The 17215-nt window shown below is 37.9% G+C and overlaps 2 protein-coding genes and 2 long non-coding RNA genes across 5 annotated transcripts; 3 read left to right on the plus strand and 1 right to left on the minus strand.

The window, feature by feature from the left end:
- The first annotated feature begins 35 nt into the window (after positions 1-35).
- On the plus strand, positions 36-2746 carry LOC118436691. Its single transcript, XR_004835632.1, has 2 exons — positions 36-1773; positions 1919-2746. It is a non-coding gene; the product is annotated as an uncharacterized LOC118436691 (long non-coding RNA).
- Positions 2747-3387: 641 nt separating this feature from the next.
- LOC110854568 lies at positions 3388-14197 on the plus strand. The gene is made up of 5 exons (XM_035855210.1): positions 3388-3395; positions 6761-6920; positions 11664-11885; positions 13241-13444; positions 13927-14197. The coding sequence occupies exons 2-5, from the start codon at positions 6774-6776 to the stop codon at positions 14155-14157; spliced, it is 804 nt and encodes a 267-aa protein (XP_035711103.1). The 5' UTR covers positions 3388-3395; positions 6761-6773; the 3' UTR covers positions 14158-14197.
- On the minus strand, positions 7331-9467 carry LOC118436690. Of its 2 annotated transcripts, XR_004835631.1 has the most exons (4): positions 9255-9467; positions 9106-9179; positions 8648-8945; positions 7331-7813 (listed from the first exon to the last, which is right to left on the minus strand). It is a non-coding gene; the product is annotated as an uncharacterized LOC118436690 (long non-coding RNA). The 2 variants fall into 2 exon arrangements; XR_004835630.1 differs by lacking the exon at positions 7331-7813 and having other exon boundaries at positions 8585-8945.
- A 343-nt stretch (positions 14198-14540) lies between the features above and the next one.
- Positions 14541-15478, plus strand: LOC110854658. The gene is made up of 2 exons (XM_022103122.2): positions 14541-14876; positions 15156-15478. The coding sequence occupies exons 1-2, from the start codon at positions 14648-14650 to the stop codon at positions 15395-15397; spliced, it is 471 nt and encodes a 156-aa protein (XP_021958814.1). The 5' UTR covers positions 14541-14647; the 3' UTR covers positions 15398-15478.
- The last annotated feature ends 1737 nt before the right edge of the window (positions 15479-17215 follow it).

Here is a 17215-nt window from a genome sequence, read left to right on the forward strand (position 1 = left end):
TTTTAAAATATTACAAGTTTGTAATATTTATAAGTTTACACTGGTGGGGTTTGCATAAGTAATTTTAACATTGTTTGTTACGATAGTTATGAGATTTTGAAAATTGCGTCATCGCAAACCACGTTACTACGGTTAACATTTTTACTAAACTTGAACCCCTGCCTTTTACTAACAATGCGATAGTGTGAAGTGTCACCCTCCGATTTGGTTGAAATTTTGAAACCATGTGGTCCATGTCAATACAATCAGCATTTCCGGCAGATTGTGCAATGGTTGGAATTTCCCAAAATATTTTAGGACAAAGTTGATTTTTACCGTGCGGAGGAAGCAAACTAAACTTCAATTTTCCTCTCGGGCTAAGAATCTCATCTTTGTCAACTTTGCCCTCAAATATTTTGGAAAATTCTCGCCAGATCCACACAAACTGCCTGAAGAAATGCTGATTGTATTGACATGGACCACGTAATTTCAAAATGTCAACCAAATCAGAGGCTTACACTTCACACGGTCGCATTGTGAGTAAAACAATTAAAAAAGTAAGTATATGTATATTTATGTTGGTATGTGTGTATTTATACATATATGATTAAATAACTGCACATCTTCACGCGCTATAAAATCATTACATATTAGCCATTAGCCAACGACCCAAAACCACGGGAATGCGTAAAACTTAGGAGTAAACTGGTTCATTCATGATTAGTAAGGTACCCTGCGTAAAGTCTGTCATCGATTTTGGACCGCGCATACATGGATGATCCAATCATGCTACATTCCATGTACTGCTAGAAACTTGGCATTAAATCATTACTGATCGGATGATTACCGACTCAACCGGCCCGGTAATACATACGAAAGTACATCATTATCGTTTAGCAAGGCCGTGGTAATGAATAATTTACCACTCACAATTAAACAAGTCTCAATCCGGTCGGAAGTTAGTACCATACTCAATACCAATACGGAGAAGATGTATTACTCTACCAGATTTTAAACTAGAAATTCGAGGTTGTTGACATAATATACTGCTAAGACCCCGAAATCGGCATACATCTTTAACTAATAATAGCTGATATTGCACTTATTGTATGACATGCATGCGAGAGAACGTGGAGATTACGTTTTAATAGCCCAAGCCTTATCAATGCTGACGAGTGAAGACACGAATCAATGAATGACTGAGTCATCTTCTTGACCCAACGTTTAATTCATTACTTATGTAAAGTTAGATCTGTTTAGCAACTAGATAACATCATACGACATCCTGTTGTTTTTGTACAATCGACATTATTGCGAACACTCGATCTTTATTCAATCATGGAACTTGGACTCCACACGACTAAATTAAGTGAGATGATACAATGTTGTTCTCATTGGAATATTGGAATGACCTACCCATTTTTGTGTGATAATTGTGCAACGACGACCCACGTAATGTACGGATGATAATGATAATGTAGAATTACTTGCCTTTTAATTAATCCACTTTTAATTATTACGACAACCACTTTTAGTTTAGCAATCCTGAATTGTGCAGGATTTTAGTTTAGTTACGAGTTGAGAGTGAAGATGTGAACTACTTCTTTTCTCATTTAATAAATCATCCAATACAGCCTCAACGGGAATGTGAGACTAATAATTATTACGGGTACTTTGTATAAAACCCCACAAGAATCAGTGCATCAATTTTGTGTGTTAACAATACGTACGTTCCCTAAATATTGACATCGTGAAATCGCATACTGTGCTATATTACTGAATTATTCATAACAGGTATTTTTTTATTAATTATCTTTACACGACTGAAATTTCCCCCTCCTTAAACTATTATTTTAACCCTTTCTTCCACCTCGACGTACCCATCCTTCCCTAAATCCAACCCTCTCATCCTCCCCCCTTCAATTCCCCCTTTATAAAGCCCAACTCCTCCCCCATCTCCACCCACTCTTTCACCCTGGCCACTCTCGCCCTCTCCAGACTTCCCCCCATGGCGGCATACCCCACCAAATTTGGAAATATTGCTGCAACCCTGTCCCAAAATTCGGACGAGTCCCTCTCCTCGCCACACTCGCACAAACCTGTCGGCCCCTTACTACATCCCGAACTTCTCCTCCTCTTCTTAATCACGCTAAACTTGTCCCCCGGGGGGAACGGGACGTCCAACTCTTTCACCGTCACCCCCCTTGAATTTCCTTCCCGGAGGAACGAATTGTACAAAAATCTCGCGCTCGTCTCAAAATATTCGAGCCGACTTAAATCCCCGACCTCTCTTTCATTCCGGAAAATCGCAATCTTTTCCAAGGAGGGGAACTGTTCTCGGTAATTAAATGTATCACGTTCCCCCTCAAACTTTAGCCTCAACCCAGGCATAAAATTGCAACACTGGCAGAATATCAGCCCGCTGAAGGAACTCTGCACGATGGCGAATATCTTCAACTTTGGCATGACGGGAAAAACAGCGTCCTTTCCGGTGTCAAAGTAGGACGGGAAATTGGTCAGGTCGAAGAATTTGAGGTGTTCCAAGGTGGGCGAGGAGAGGGTTAGAAGTTTTGAAATGTGGGGGGTAATACCGTCCTCAGCGGCCAATTCTAACCGGGTGAGGGAAGTGGTGTTCGGTTTCGGTCCGATAAGCGTTCCTGTTCGAGAAATAGATATTAATCTCTTTAATTCAAAAATTGGGAAAAAATATTCATTCATTATTCATTCATGCAAATGGTGGAAGTTTGAAATTAAATATTTTTATTCATTTCGTAGTGTTTGTATCTTAAATTTGATGGGTTTCTAGATACACCCTAGGCATCATATTCATTTCATGAGGATGAAATGAATAAATATTTGTGAAATACCCATTCATTTAAAAAAATTGAACAAATTATTCATTCATTATTCATGAATTTATTTACTGAATAATGAATGAATACTTGAATAGATCAAAGAACGTCCATATATTGCGTCGCCGGAAATGTGGCACTTGGCAGGGTGGTATTGGGTCGCTTATCTTAAGTTTAACATGGGCAATGATAAGCAACGGATTGGTCGGTAGTCGAAAAATCAGCGTTTTTAATCTATGCACGCTCGTTGAATGTGTGGCGAATTTTACGGGTCTACAAACTTACCCGGGAATGATGAATCAATTCCTTGACAAGCAAAGGTCACCAAATTTGGAAAAAGGGTCAGCATTTCGCCTGATTTGGCATATTGTTCCGCGGTCAATGATTGCCTGATTTTGATTTTAAGTTTCTTAATTTTCCGAAAGGGACGCATTTTCCCCGAGGGGAACGGCAAGCTTGGATGAAGTCCAGCAGAATCTGTGACTTCCATGTGAAGCGTGGTCAGGTTTGGGAAGGATGTCGACAAGTAGTGGAAATATTGGGGTAACGTGACACCATCCAGGGGTAAATAGGTCGACAAGTGCTTCACCTTGGCGCCATTATTCGAAATAAAATATTTAAGGATATTAGGGAAAGGAGTCATTTGTTTCAAAATGCACACATTTCGAGGACAGTTTCGCCACGTGGTACACAAGCTGAGGATATAATTTGCGGTGAGGACGACCCGTTCCGTGGATTGGAGACGTTTCTTAGATTCTGCAGCAAATCCGGTGTTGATCAAGGTGCACGTGATGAGGTCAGGTTTGGGTAGAAAGGTCATTACTTTGGCCAAAATCTGGAGAAAACAGATGTTTAAGTTTTGTAATTTTGTTTTGTTGGTGGTTTTAAAAATACTTAAAATGCAAATTTGTATTTTTAAATAACAATTATGAAACCTGGAATTTGTTCAGGCACTAAAATTATATGCACAAGCATTTTGTTCATAATCATGCAAATATGTACGTATAAGACCAAATATCTATAAATACCTCGGGGATATTGAGGGCGAAATGGGGTTTCGAAATGTCCCTGGTTAGTTCCATATTTCAGTTTTGGAAATATCTGAAATTTTTTTAAATTAATTTAATTTTAAATAGTAAGTTTTCCAGGTAAAATTCGCAGGTTAATTGAATTACCTGCAGCCTGATGATTGTACGTAAATACAGTGGGAATGAACTCTGAAAATTATTCCTTCAGTTTAAACTAAAGAATTTGAGTAAAGTAACCCCGTCCAAAATGAGGTGATGGAGTATATCCGCTTGTAGGGTACAATTTTAAGGCATATTAAAAGAAGGGACCCAAGTCTTGGTGTTTGACCCTTTTTGTATAATTTTAGACTTCTGTAAATTCCTTCATAATATGTAGTTTCTCACGAATAGAAAAGGTTTGCTACATATTTCGGCCGCGGAGATAATCTACAAGAAATCCAGTATAATACCATCCGGTATATAGTCAAATGCAACTCTACCAGAGTGGTATTGATAACTAATACGGCGTTGTAACACGCCCGATATTAACGTTTTACTATATATTTTATGAGATGAGGTGGTTATCGCCGATATCTCTCGGACTAATTTTTAATTGTTCACACTCAAAAATAAATTGACCCGTATTTTTGTCTTAGGTGAAGCAAATTTATCTCTAGGCGATAGCCAAGAAAAAAATATACAAAATTACCTAAATATGTATGCGCGTACTGGTCACCTCGAAAAAATGCTGATTTTTCTACATTATTCAGTTTTGAGGGACGTGAATGAACTACCAGCTCCGGCGCGAAATACCAAAGAAATATTGTTCGGTTCTCATCAGACCAGACAAATGTGCAGGGTTTTTGCTTGCTTTAACGTGGTGTGACATAGTGACGCCATTGGTGAGTGAGGCTCCATGTGAAATCTTTCAAACAAAAAGCATGCACATTTGTCTTCCCTCTGTCCTGCTCTTATATATGTACGTGGTTCTGATAATACCATCTTTTTAAGAAATTTTATTGTCAGGATAGTTTATGCGGTACAAATGTATGTGTATTTGTACATATGTTTCGTCATGAACGATAATCAAGCTCGCTTCTTTACAAAGCTCGTCCTTCTTCGTTAAGAGGTTAAATTATCATTTGAAACCGTTCCTCCACCCATCCGCACCTAAATCCAACCCTCTCCTCCTTCCCCCTTTATAAACCCCAACTCTTCCCCCATCTCCACCCTTGCCCTCTCCAAACTTCCCCCCATGGCCGCATACCCCACCAAATTAGGAAATATTGCCGCTACTCGGTCCCAAAATTCGGACGAGTCCCTCTCCTCGCCACACTCGCACAAACCCGTCGGCCCTCTAGTACATGACCCTGAGCTTATCTTCTTCTTAATCACGCTAAACTTGTCCCCCGGGGGGAACGGGACATCCAACTCTTTCACCGTCACCCCACACGAATTTCCTTCCCGGAGGAACGAATTGTACAAAAATCTTGCCGTCATTTCAAAGTACTCGAGGCGACTTAGGAAGTACCTGGACCCGGTGATAGCCACGTGACGATCCGGGCAAATTGAGATCTTCTCCAGAGCGGGGAACTGATCTTGATAAACTAACTTATCACTTTTAAACCGTCCAAATTTGAACCGCAGGGCAGGCATAAAATTTGAACACCCGTTGAAAACTCCTCTTGTGGGGCTTTGCACAATGGTGAAAACCTTAAGTTTTGGCATGACGGGAAAAACAGCGTCGTTCTCGTGGTCATGGTGGGAAGGGAAATTGGCCAGGTGGAAGAATTTGAGGCGTTCCAAGGTGGGCGCGGAGAGGGTTAGAAGTTGCGAAATGAGGGGGGTTATACCGTCCCCAGCAGCCAATTCCAGCCGGGTGAAGGGCACAATCTTCGATTTCGGTCTGATAAGTATTCCTTAAGTTCAAAAAATATTTATAATTAAAAATTGGGAAAGCAATTATTCATTCATGATTCATTTATGCATATAAATATTCATCCATTCTTCATGAGTATGTATGAAATGAATAAATCCATATTTGTGAAGTACTCATTCATTGAATGAATTTTCAACAAATTATTCAACCATTAGTCATGAATTTAGCGAATAATGAATGAATAGTCTGTTCTCAGTTAAGGGAACTTCCATATATTATGTCGCCAAAGAGCTGGCTGATTGGGTCGCTTATCTTACTCGTGTTCAACTTAACATGATAAGGAACGGGTTGGCGGATAGTCTACAAATCTGTCTTTTGTAATGACGTATATACACTTTAAGAAATTTTATTACCACGCGGTATACACTACCGTGCTGGTAGCCGCACTATTACCGCATGGCCGCAACCCAAAATCTTTGCTACGTATGTAATGCTGGCACGAGACTAAATACTGCCTTACCACGGTGGTGGAGGAATTGGGACACTCCGCTACCGCTGACAGTACTAGATAATATTACCACACGAGCGGTAACAAACGATATTAAAATTTTATTACCGGATTTTTAAGAGTGTAATAAATATATAGAAGCTCCCTCAATGTGAACAGAAATTTTTCGGATCTGAAGACTTACCCGGGAAAGATGAATAAATTCCTTCACAAGCCAAGGTCACCAGATTTGGGAAAAATGCCATAATTTCGCCTAATTTGGCGTAGTGTTCCGCGGTCAATGGTTGTCTGATTTTGATCCCGACTTTACTAATCTTCCTAAAGCGAATCATTTTTTCCGAGGGGATGAACAAGTTGGGGGGAAGTCCAGCTGAATTTGTGACCTCCATCTTGAGCGTGGTCAAGTTTGGGAAGGATGTCGACAAGTAGTGGAAATATTGGGGTATCGTGACACCATCCAGGGGTAAATAGGTCGACAAGTGCTTCACTTTGGTGCCATTATTCGAAATAAAATAGTTCATGATATGCGGAAAAGGAGTCATTTGTTCATGGATGGACACATTTTGAGGGCAGCTTCGTTCCATGATGTCCATGCTGAGGATGTCAATTGCGTTGAGGACGACGGACTCCGTGGAAAGGAGACGTTCCCGGGATTCTGCTGCAAATCCGCTGTTAACCAAGGTGCAAGTGATGAGGTCAGGTTTGGGGAGAAAGGTCATTACTTTGGCTAAAATCTGGGGAAAATAATGTTTAAGTCTTGTAGTTTTACTTAATTTGTAGGTATTTTCTCCATGTACAGAGTGTATAAAATGCAAATTTGTATTTTCAAAAACAAAAAGATGAGGAAAACTGGAATTTGTTCAGGATAAAAATAATAATTTGGAAAAGATTCTTGGGATCAATATTTTTGAAAACCGTATTCATCAAAATTTTCCTGAATTTGCATAATTTGTCACTGGAAAAAATCTGGGCAACTTTTAATTTTCTAAAAATTATCGTTTTTTGGGTTTCTAGAGATTCAGAAATATGTAGCATGAAAATATCAAATTTTTTAAAATGAATGTTTAGATTTTCAGGGATGTAATTCTGAATACAAATTGGGTTTATTTTTTTTTTTAAATCAGGTTCAAATTCAATAAGTTCCAGCGTTTTTAAAAATCAGAATTTTGAATTTCTTTTTGAAAACTCCGCCAAGGGCGTAAACATGCCCATTTAGGAAAGGGCAAAAATATGCGTTCACTTATTTTTGAGCGTGAACAATTTAAAATTAGTCCGGTGGATATCGGCGATAACCATCTTATATCACACCATCGAATTGTTAGTATTTTTTTAGGGTCAACAGGTTTGAGAGAAATAATATAGAGAATCTCAGGGTCAATAGGTTTGAAAAAAAGTTTTCACCAAAATTTTCCTAAATTCCTTTCCTTACAACTATTTTCTTGTTACCGTTTTTAGAAACTCTTAAAATAAATACCAATAATAATTTTGTTTATTCACTCGAAATAAGGTTTTGTCAAATTTACTCCATTAAAATAGAGTAAAATATAACTGTGTGTAAATATATTTAGGACGACGCAATAACCAAAATCTGGAGAAAGTATTGGAACAGAGTAACAATAATGAAAACCGGAATCTGTTGGGACAAAGAGAAATTTGATCTGGATAAGTTTATCATCGTTTATAGAGCTGATTTTTGTGAGTTCAACGGAGTCAATAATTTGGATCTACTCCGCCCCCTCGCTGAGTGGGAGGAGCTCAAATTTGGAAAAAATCGCCCCGTCTGCGATTTTTAGCGCAAAGGAGGGTCAATATTTTTGAAAGCGGTTTTCACCAAAAGTTTCCTAATTTTATTCCCTACAACCCTTTTCAACCGTTTTTTGAAATTCCAAAAACCAATTACGCGATGTGGGACTAAGGGTAGGGGAGGGTCAAGTCTCACATTACCCCATAAGTGAGGTATCGTTGGAAAGGTCTCGGCGGGAGGATTAAGAATATACCTACTTTGTCCCGTGCATAACCACTCCCTGATGTTCCAGGGACAGAAGAATACTTTTGAGTTTTTTCCCATCTATTGCTATGTTAGCTCCCAATCTACCCCTGTGTTAAGGTCTGGATGCTAGAAATCGTGAAATACGTTTTTGGAATTTCAAAAAACGGTTGAAAAGGGTTGTAGGGAATAAAATTAGGAAACTTTTGGTGAAAACCGCTTTCAAAAATATTGACCCTCCTTTGCGCTAAAAATCGCAGACGGGGCGATTTTTTCCAAATTTGAGCTCCTCCCACTCAGCGAGGGGGCTGAGTAGATCCAAATTATTGACACCGTTGAACTCACAAAAATCAGCTCTATAAACAATGACAAGCTTATCCAGATCATATTTCTTTTTGTCCAAACAGATTCCGGTTTTCATTATTGTTACTCAACAAGAGAATCAAACTGCTCGTTCCTAACTTTATCAACCTATTTCAATGTTTTTGGATGTAATTAGAATCTTTATTTTGTAAAAGTAGCAATGGGAATAGGTTTCAAAATCGAGTCAGAGGTCGACGCCGACAAATTTTCGGCGGCGGCGCCAGTTTTTGGTGATTTTTCGGCGGCGTCGGCGGCGCGGCGCGGCGTCGCAATGTTAATGGAATAGGAAATCAATTTTTTCGGCGGCGGCGGCGCGGAAAAATCATCGGCGTATGGCGGCGCGGCGGCGTGAGATCGGCTGCGTCGACCTCTGAATCGAGTACATGGAAGAAAGAAAAGTTGAGACGGGGTTTGAAATTCAATACCCACATGCAATAGCATGCTATAAGCTGAAATGATTCTTCGCTTGTACATAGGAGTAGACGTTTGAAAAGTAAATTTATGATGAGGAATATTTAATAAATACTTACCTCGGGGAAATTAAGGGCGACATGGGGTATAGAAATTTCTCTGGGGAATTCCATGTCGAGTTTTGACTAAATATCTGTCAATGAATACATAAATACATATTTCAAAATCATTTGTATAAAATAACCAGTTTATGTATGTACATACGTACCTGTGAAGATTTCTATGATTTAATTAATTAAGTGTAGCTTGTTTTCCGTTGGGGAGAAATATGTACATATGTAGCGTGATAATCTGGAGAATTAATTAATATTAACATTAATCGTAATTAACCCAACCTTTAAAATAAATCATGTCAAATAATCCCGTCTCAGGGTGAGGTGAATGAGTGAATTCAACTGTTCTACAGGTTTAAGGGATTTGACAGAAGGGATCAAAGTTGTTGGATTTTACCTTTTTTTAGGATTCGGAAGAACTATTGTCCACAAATACATATGTGGGAAAAGGTTGCTACGCATTCGTCCATCCAGTTAGTATACATAGATCGTGAACCCATGCATAAATGTCATATAACCTTTTGTGAAATACAGTGGTTTGGTGCATTTAATTTAAGTAAAACGAACCTTTACTTGTGTACTTACTAGAATGCAACCCGAGGGTCAAACCATGGTGGCATTTACACTGCTAAAAATGTGGTCAAGAAACAATATTTTTTCATTTGTAAGAGTACAGTCATCCCATTTATTTCGTCACGACATAGATATGCATACATAGGTTTTCCATCATATTTAGCTGCTTCTTGGACGCGTAGATTATTTGAACACGAATATGTATCAAACTTCAAATAAGTATCCCTAATTAGCTGGATTGACCATAAGTCAGATATGCATGCATTTTCCATAAAACTTACACATGCATACATGCACTTCACGGTCTATACATATATTAAATGTACGTATACTATGTGCACAGAGTTAGGGGCTATTCGTAAATTATGTAACGCAAGAGGGAAGGTGAAAAAAGGCTACAGTGTTATCGTACCTACATTCTAAAGGGGGAGAGGCAGGGTTCGGAAAACCCCGGGGTTTTTGTAGAAAAACCCAACCCCGGGGGTTTTTCCGGGGTTTTTGGGGTTTTTGTGGGTTTTTGGGTTTTTGTGGGTTTTTGTGGGTTTTTGTAGATTTTGGGGCAGGTTGAACTAGAATTCCTAAAATTATATATTAGAGATAAACTAATTTAGTATACAATTTTAACATGCAATTTTAACCGTCATCATTGATTTGGACTTTTACATCGAAAATTCATGTTTGACATGTAAACCTGGAAATATGCAATGATATTTGGAAATTCAAGTCGCAAATGAAAATTCTCAAAATTTCAGGATGAAGCAGAAAAGTTAATTAGCATTGATCTACGTTGTAGTTTAAGGGATTTTGTTTCAATCTGCCTCAAACTCCTACAAAAACCCCGGAAAAACCCACAAAAACCCACAAAAACCCGCAAAAACCCCATTAAGCATTAGGGTTTTTCCGGAGATTTGATACCCCAAAAACCCACAAAAACCCCAAAAACCCCAACCCACAAAAACCCGGGGTAGCGAACCCTGGGGAGAGGTGGGTATAAAAAATCCTGATGTTTGTATCAAATAATTTATGAACGTCCCCTAACATGTATTCAATACTCTTACGTAATGCAAGTCGATCGCCAGTCGAGTCCGCACTTTTCACTTTTCTCTCCACATGTTCACAACAACAATTGCAAAGTAATTTTGCAAAAGTCGAAAAACAAGTATCTGTAAAATTTTATTTTGATTATACACTTGAATTCGTTCAGTTATTCATCCAAATTCGATAATGATGACGGTAAGACTCCAAGTTATTTATTTGTGATTGGAATTGTATTTAATTAAATTTAAATTTACACAAGCTGATTTCACAGTTAATTTTTAAATTAAACCAAATTAATCAAGTTAGTAAGTCATATATTAAAGAATCCAATACAAATAATTATGTATACTTGATTAGTTTAGATAATTAATTTAATGATACTTTATTTTTTTATTTTTAACCTCTTGGCTACCAAGTACACAAATGTAGGTACTTTATTTTCCGTTAAGTTTGTGTCCACAAATTAATTTGATACCAAAATTTCTAAAAAATGAGAATATCTCATTTCTTTGCTAATTTGTGGAAAACTCGATGGTAAAAAGTGGCTTTTTTCAATAGTTTTCTTCACAAATTTTGGAATTTCCTTACACCAACTATGTTGCATAGAGGATTTTTTGTTTTTCGTCAACAGTCAAAAATTGGAAACTGGGTACACATTTTAATTGGTTGATAGCAAGTTTAATTTTGAAATTATCATTGTCCCAAAGGGGCCGTCCATAAATTACGTAACTCAAAAATCGAGATTTTCAATACCCCTGCCCCTCTCCCCATTTAGCATTTGTGACATAGGCACGATATCATTGGAGGCTTAGACCCCCCTCCACCCCTCTGGCGTTACGTAATTTATGGACGGTACCTAAGGGAAATTTTAACTAAGAGCCAGTAGTAAATACGAATCAGGTTTGGAAATGTACATATTAACTTTTCCTTCTACAATTATATTATTTTCATAGGCCTCTCGAGTATCAAAAGAAAGGAAAATGGCTCTGCTCAATGTCATCCAGGAGAAACGTTCGATTTTATTTGGAAAAATATCAGAAGTTGACAATAAGCAGAGGCATTTGGGCTGGATGGAAGTGCTGTCAAGTGCCCAGTCCTTACAAATCGTTTCTGCCGAGCGTGACTTTGCCTTCGTTCGGGATAAAATATGGGGAGTTTGGAAATCGAGAGCGATGGTAATTCTTTCAATTTTAATAATCTCAGAGTGCGTTCATAAGCTATGTAACATAGTTTTAGGGTACGTCCATATATTAGATACGTCATCATTTTAGTTGGAGGTTAGTTTTGGCGTTCCTATCTTTCCTATGTTAAAATTCCCAACCCTTCAATGTTCACGTTGCGTGCCAAAATCGATAATTTTTGATGACGTAACATATCGATAGTCCCTTACCCGTTGTGACGTCATGAAAAATTTCCAATTTCCACATAGGCTGTAAGGGACTGTTCATAAATTACGTAACGCGAGAAGGGGGGCCCTAGGCTTCAATGATTTTGTTCACATAGGCACAAAATCATATGAAAGGAGGGAGGGTGGGTCAAGATATTCTACATTTTTGCGCTACATAATTTATGAACGGCCCCGAAGTAACTTAATTTGACATTTACTTCCTTATGTTTTTAATTTTCACGGCGTTTGTTTGTTTGTTTTATTTTTATTTTTTCACTGTGGGTACCCTCCCTCCCACGTGACTGCTTGGCGCAAGCCCGGTACCCACCTCGAGGCATTACGAGATAAAATGACGGATATGTTCCATAGATTTTCGCGTCGATTTCATCGAATTAAATAATAAAAATTGCAAATAATATTGTGGATACAAGGATAAAGGTAACATAACATTTTTTAGTTGTGTGCAACCACACCCCCTATAAAAATATAGGAAGAAAATTTGAAAAAATGAGAAAGGCAATGTGCATGCTGTAGGACAAGAGTTAGACCAATACTTGCATTTGCCATTTGACTTCGCCCTTGAATACGAACATTTTAATGCATCAAGAGTTTCAAAATTCGAAAATTGGCGGTTTCATGACCTACACATAAATCCTTAAAAATCTCACGGTCCCAGCGTTTCCCTTCGGGCAACCAAAGGCCAGATTTTTCTACTTGGGAAGAGCTACATTTTCAGCTTTTGTTGCCCGAAGGGAAACGCTGGGACCGTGAGATTTTTGGGGTCAAAGTTTCTGAGGGAGTGGCTTATACGGCAAGTGCCGTAACAAACGAGGACCAATGATATACCAACATTTAAGTTTTTTTTATTTTGATAAGCCAACATTTAAATAACCCAGCATAGTTAATTAAATGAGACGCATGATTGAATGAGCGCGACAAAGTGCGACGGATACGACACTGACGCGCGATGGTGGTGGATACCCACCAGAACCCGAGTTTAACACTTTTTCTCGCGAAATATGGAAAATGCTTTTATGGAACACTTGGTCTGGTTTTCCTCTTACATAGTTTATGAATGACCTATTATAGGTACCTTAATTGGTTACGCAATTTACGGAGATAGTTTACTTTTTATTTTTTTAGTCCAAAAGAGAAAACATGACGCGCAAGGGAAAAGGAGGAGGTCGAGAGAAACCTTTAAATGAAGTCGACACTCTAATTCTGGACATTTTAGAGGGAGATTTACCAATAAAAATTGAAGAGGTCCATGGCAGTGCTGACAGTGTAGTTGACGAGGCAGACATAAATGGGGAAGACGAAAACGCCACAGAAGTGGAGGTCGTAGAGGTAACCAAATTTTAACAAATCATTATCAGGCGGAGAATCTATGACTACCGACATTTGCTATCGTGTATTAAAAAAATTACGCTTAAATTTTTTTATGAAACTCGGGGAGCCCATTGGCTACACCGTCATTTTTAGGGCCTGTGGATACATAAATTTTCACCACCAGGTGGTAAATTCCCACCGCTTGGTAAGAAAACCGAAATAACATGGTGAATATTGTCACCCGCTGGTGATACATTGATAACCATCAACACCATACCGGTGTAGTCATATGGGCTCCCCAAGCACTACGGGATTTTTAACTGTGTAATTACCACGCTGGAAATATATTTTCACGTCGCGGTTGCTTTTATTACCAACATTTCAACTAATTTTTTACTACGGGAATACACGAGATAAATATAGCAAATGTTTACCATGGCGGTAGAGTCACATATACATAATTAGATGGTAATTATTTTATTACCGGGGTTTTTATTTAGAGTATACCATCCAGACGACCAGGACGCTCTGCATTATTTCGGACTAATACGAAAAGAAAGGGACCACGTGTGGAAAAATTTGGCTGTAATTTCCGTGGGGAGCATACAAAACGAAAAAATCTTGAACTAACTCTTTTAGAATTGCAAATTCACAAGGATCGGTTGGAATGTCTGCGCCTAGAACGTGAACTTAAGTTACCACCTTCTGAGTATACAAGTCCATTATTTTGATATGATTTTTCATCCTAATAAATTTTTATACTGCTAAATATTGAGGGTATTCATTATTTCTTCGTATCCTAGAATAAATTACGCCCGTTACGAGGGTTTGCAATATTGTTTACTGAAGAACAAAATTGAGATATATACATGTTTATAAAACATGTTAACTAAATTGGTTCCAAAAAATTCCTAAAGCTCTTCATGTGAAAATTGCATGTATCCTACATGGAATTTCTTATGATGCATGCAAATATTTATGGACACATATTCATGGAATGTTGTTATCTCAAACAAGATCAGTTACATACATATGCATGCATATCTTTGCACTTTGTTCATTTGCACTTTGTTCGTTGCAGTTATCTTTTATGATAAATGTTATAAAACCATTCACCTCAATCGTGACTTGATTCAGTCAGAGTGCAAAAAGTTTGCAAGTAATTTCTGATAAGCTCACATACTTATTTCAGGCTTGGTTTTATTTTCAACTTATCTAAAAATGAGGCTCGCTTATTTTTCAGTCCCAATCTTTTTGGTACTTACTGTAATTCTGGGTCGCGCAGAATTAGGTAATTCCGCCAATACGGTTGAGTTAATGGGTGTGGTAGCCAATGTCTCAACATGTGGGGGTGCCGGTAATTCGATTCAGTTACGAATTTCTGGGTGCGAAGGATACTGTCAACTTCTGCCTGGACAGGAGTACGAATGCGAAGAGGATTTCATGCCAAGTATGCAAAATAAGTTAATTATTAACACTCTTGGAAATCTAATATTTGTAGTCAGGCCGGCATTGATTTCTGTGCTGAAGGTGGTACCGCTTGATATTAAAATTATTCCGATCAAAAAAAAATCTGATAACACGGATTTTGACTGAATTACTTATCAATTCCACTTTTTTAGCGTTAAATATTAATGCCAGCTAGATATTATTTTAAGACTGGATTTCTAAGATTGTAATTATTTTAACGTTTTTAAAACTTATGTATTTAATTAATCTTTTGGATCAGGTGAAGCCGCAGATTCGTTGTCTCTTCGTCTCGAAATTTGTCACCGGGGCGCGTGCTTTATCTATTTATCGGCAGAAATTCCGAACTCATCCGTTGTCCCGGGACTTGTCTACACCGCAAAATATTCTATCACACCGACCGAAATGTTTACGGGACAGACCGTCCGATTTTACGCGTTTATATTTCATACGGATAATTCAATTATGGAAACTTGTATTTCCGCATTTGTAGATATATTGTAAAACATGAATATCTTGGGAGATGTCATTTTAAGGCAATGGAAATAAAACGGTTCTCCCTGAACTTGACGGTATTGCCAGCAATTTTAGCATATCCATTTGTGACACGCCGTCTCACTCTTCCAAAGTGTGTGTACCTACCCATTTTTTTCACACGAGAAGACAAGAGGTTTGGGGACATAGTCCACAAAAATCCATCCCGAAACCACAGTAGCAAAAACGTTGAAGCAACTGGTGTGCATGGACGGGAAGTTTTTTGGAGTGTTCGGAAATTAAATGTCCGTCATGTACATATATATGTATGTATGTACATACATATGCACTAAAATTTAACATTTTGTGAGTGATAGTTTAAGACTTCGCGACCTTTCAGGCAAAAATGGAGGTCACAGTGTCTAGGTTAGCCTTAGCTTTAAATCGACCGGTGTTTGACGTTGATTAGTGTGACGTGCAACCGTGAGTTGGCCTTTAAGGGAGCAGCCGAATCCAGTTGCTGACTCAAACTCAACGATTTGACTGATTTAATTAAGATTAGAATAAGTTGGGTCTTAAGAAATATGTACGTGGTTAATACGAGTACATACTAAAAACATCGAGAAGGCAGGTACATACATACGTCCATAAATTTTACCGTGTATTGATCATGCAAAATTTCTGCAGTCCGTAAAGGGGCGGTGGTTTGAGAGCCTACTTAGCGGGCAAAATCTAAAAATGCTATTCGGGCTGTTGAAGAATAGGGAGTGTCTCAATGTGTAATATTTCGTAACCAAAATATGTAAGTCGACAGATTATATTTCTGATAAATTGCTTGAAGGCAGTTGTAATATCCAACAGATATTGATTCGTCGTCTTGTCGTATAAAGATACAGTACTTGTTATTGTATCCCACAGAAATACGGTAGCAACAAAAGCCTAGAAATATGTACTTTCAATATATATATGTAGAAGTCTATACTTTAGGAAGAATATACGCATTTAGCTTTGCAAAGAAAAGAATACCAATAATCCATACGCATTAATAAAAAATGTGAAATCTAACACAAATCTAGCACAACTTAATTTATTTTTAATACGTATTGAACATGGTATGACGGATGACATTTTCGCAACCGTTTTGTTGTTCCAGGCTGTCTAAAGTAAATATGATACTCTCTTCAGGTAGCGATGTTAAAATAAAATTCATAATACCGAAAGAACTGGTGAAAAGGATATCGCGAATATAGCTTAATATGCTTTAAAATAGCTGCACTTGATTGTTTTTGAAGCAAAGGAATCGATATAGGCGGCCTGATTGGATTAAATTGTATTTCCTCGTCTAAAATCATAGGTTGTTGTTCAACGTTTATGTAGTGCCGATGAATTTACCGACAAAATGATTGGGTGGACATTATTGTGAATGTGGAAGGGTGTCATCATTATCTTCGGATTGACTTGAATCTTAGTTTTCATATCGCTAAATCTTATTCTGGACAATCATGGCAAGTTATTTTGTAAACCCCACATGGCCGATTTAATGTAATTTTGAATTTATTGTCTAGTTGCGACTTAAATTCAAGGAAGTTTTGAAAAGTTCATCACATTTATGTGCATGTACATTATTTAGCTTTCCATAAAATTCGATACTTTTGCGTAACAGTCAAAATGAATTTGTCAAAATATAGATCCTATGTTAAATTACTGTTTCGTACCAAAACGTTCACATCTACGAAGCCGTTTTCTGGTATTTATTTTCTATTATTTGGCGTAACTTTCCGGCTTGGAAATTTCTTTGGGATAACTACGCAGATCTGGATTGCGGCCAATCAAACAATTAAAATTTCT

Source organism: Folsomia candida, unplaced genomic scaffold, assembly GCF_002217175.1.
Source record: "Folsomia candida strain VU population unplaced genomic scaffold, ASM221717v1 Fcan01_Sc010, whole genome shotgun sequence".
NCBI lineage: Eukaryota > Metazoa > Arthropoda > Collembola > Entomobryomorpha > Isotomidae > Folsomia > Folsomia candida.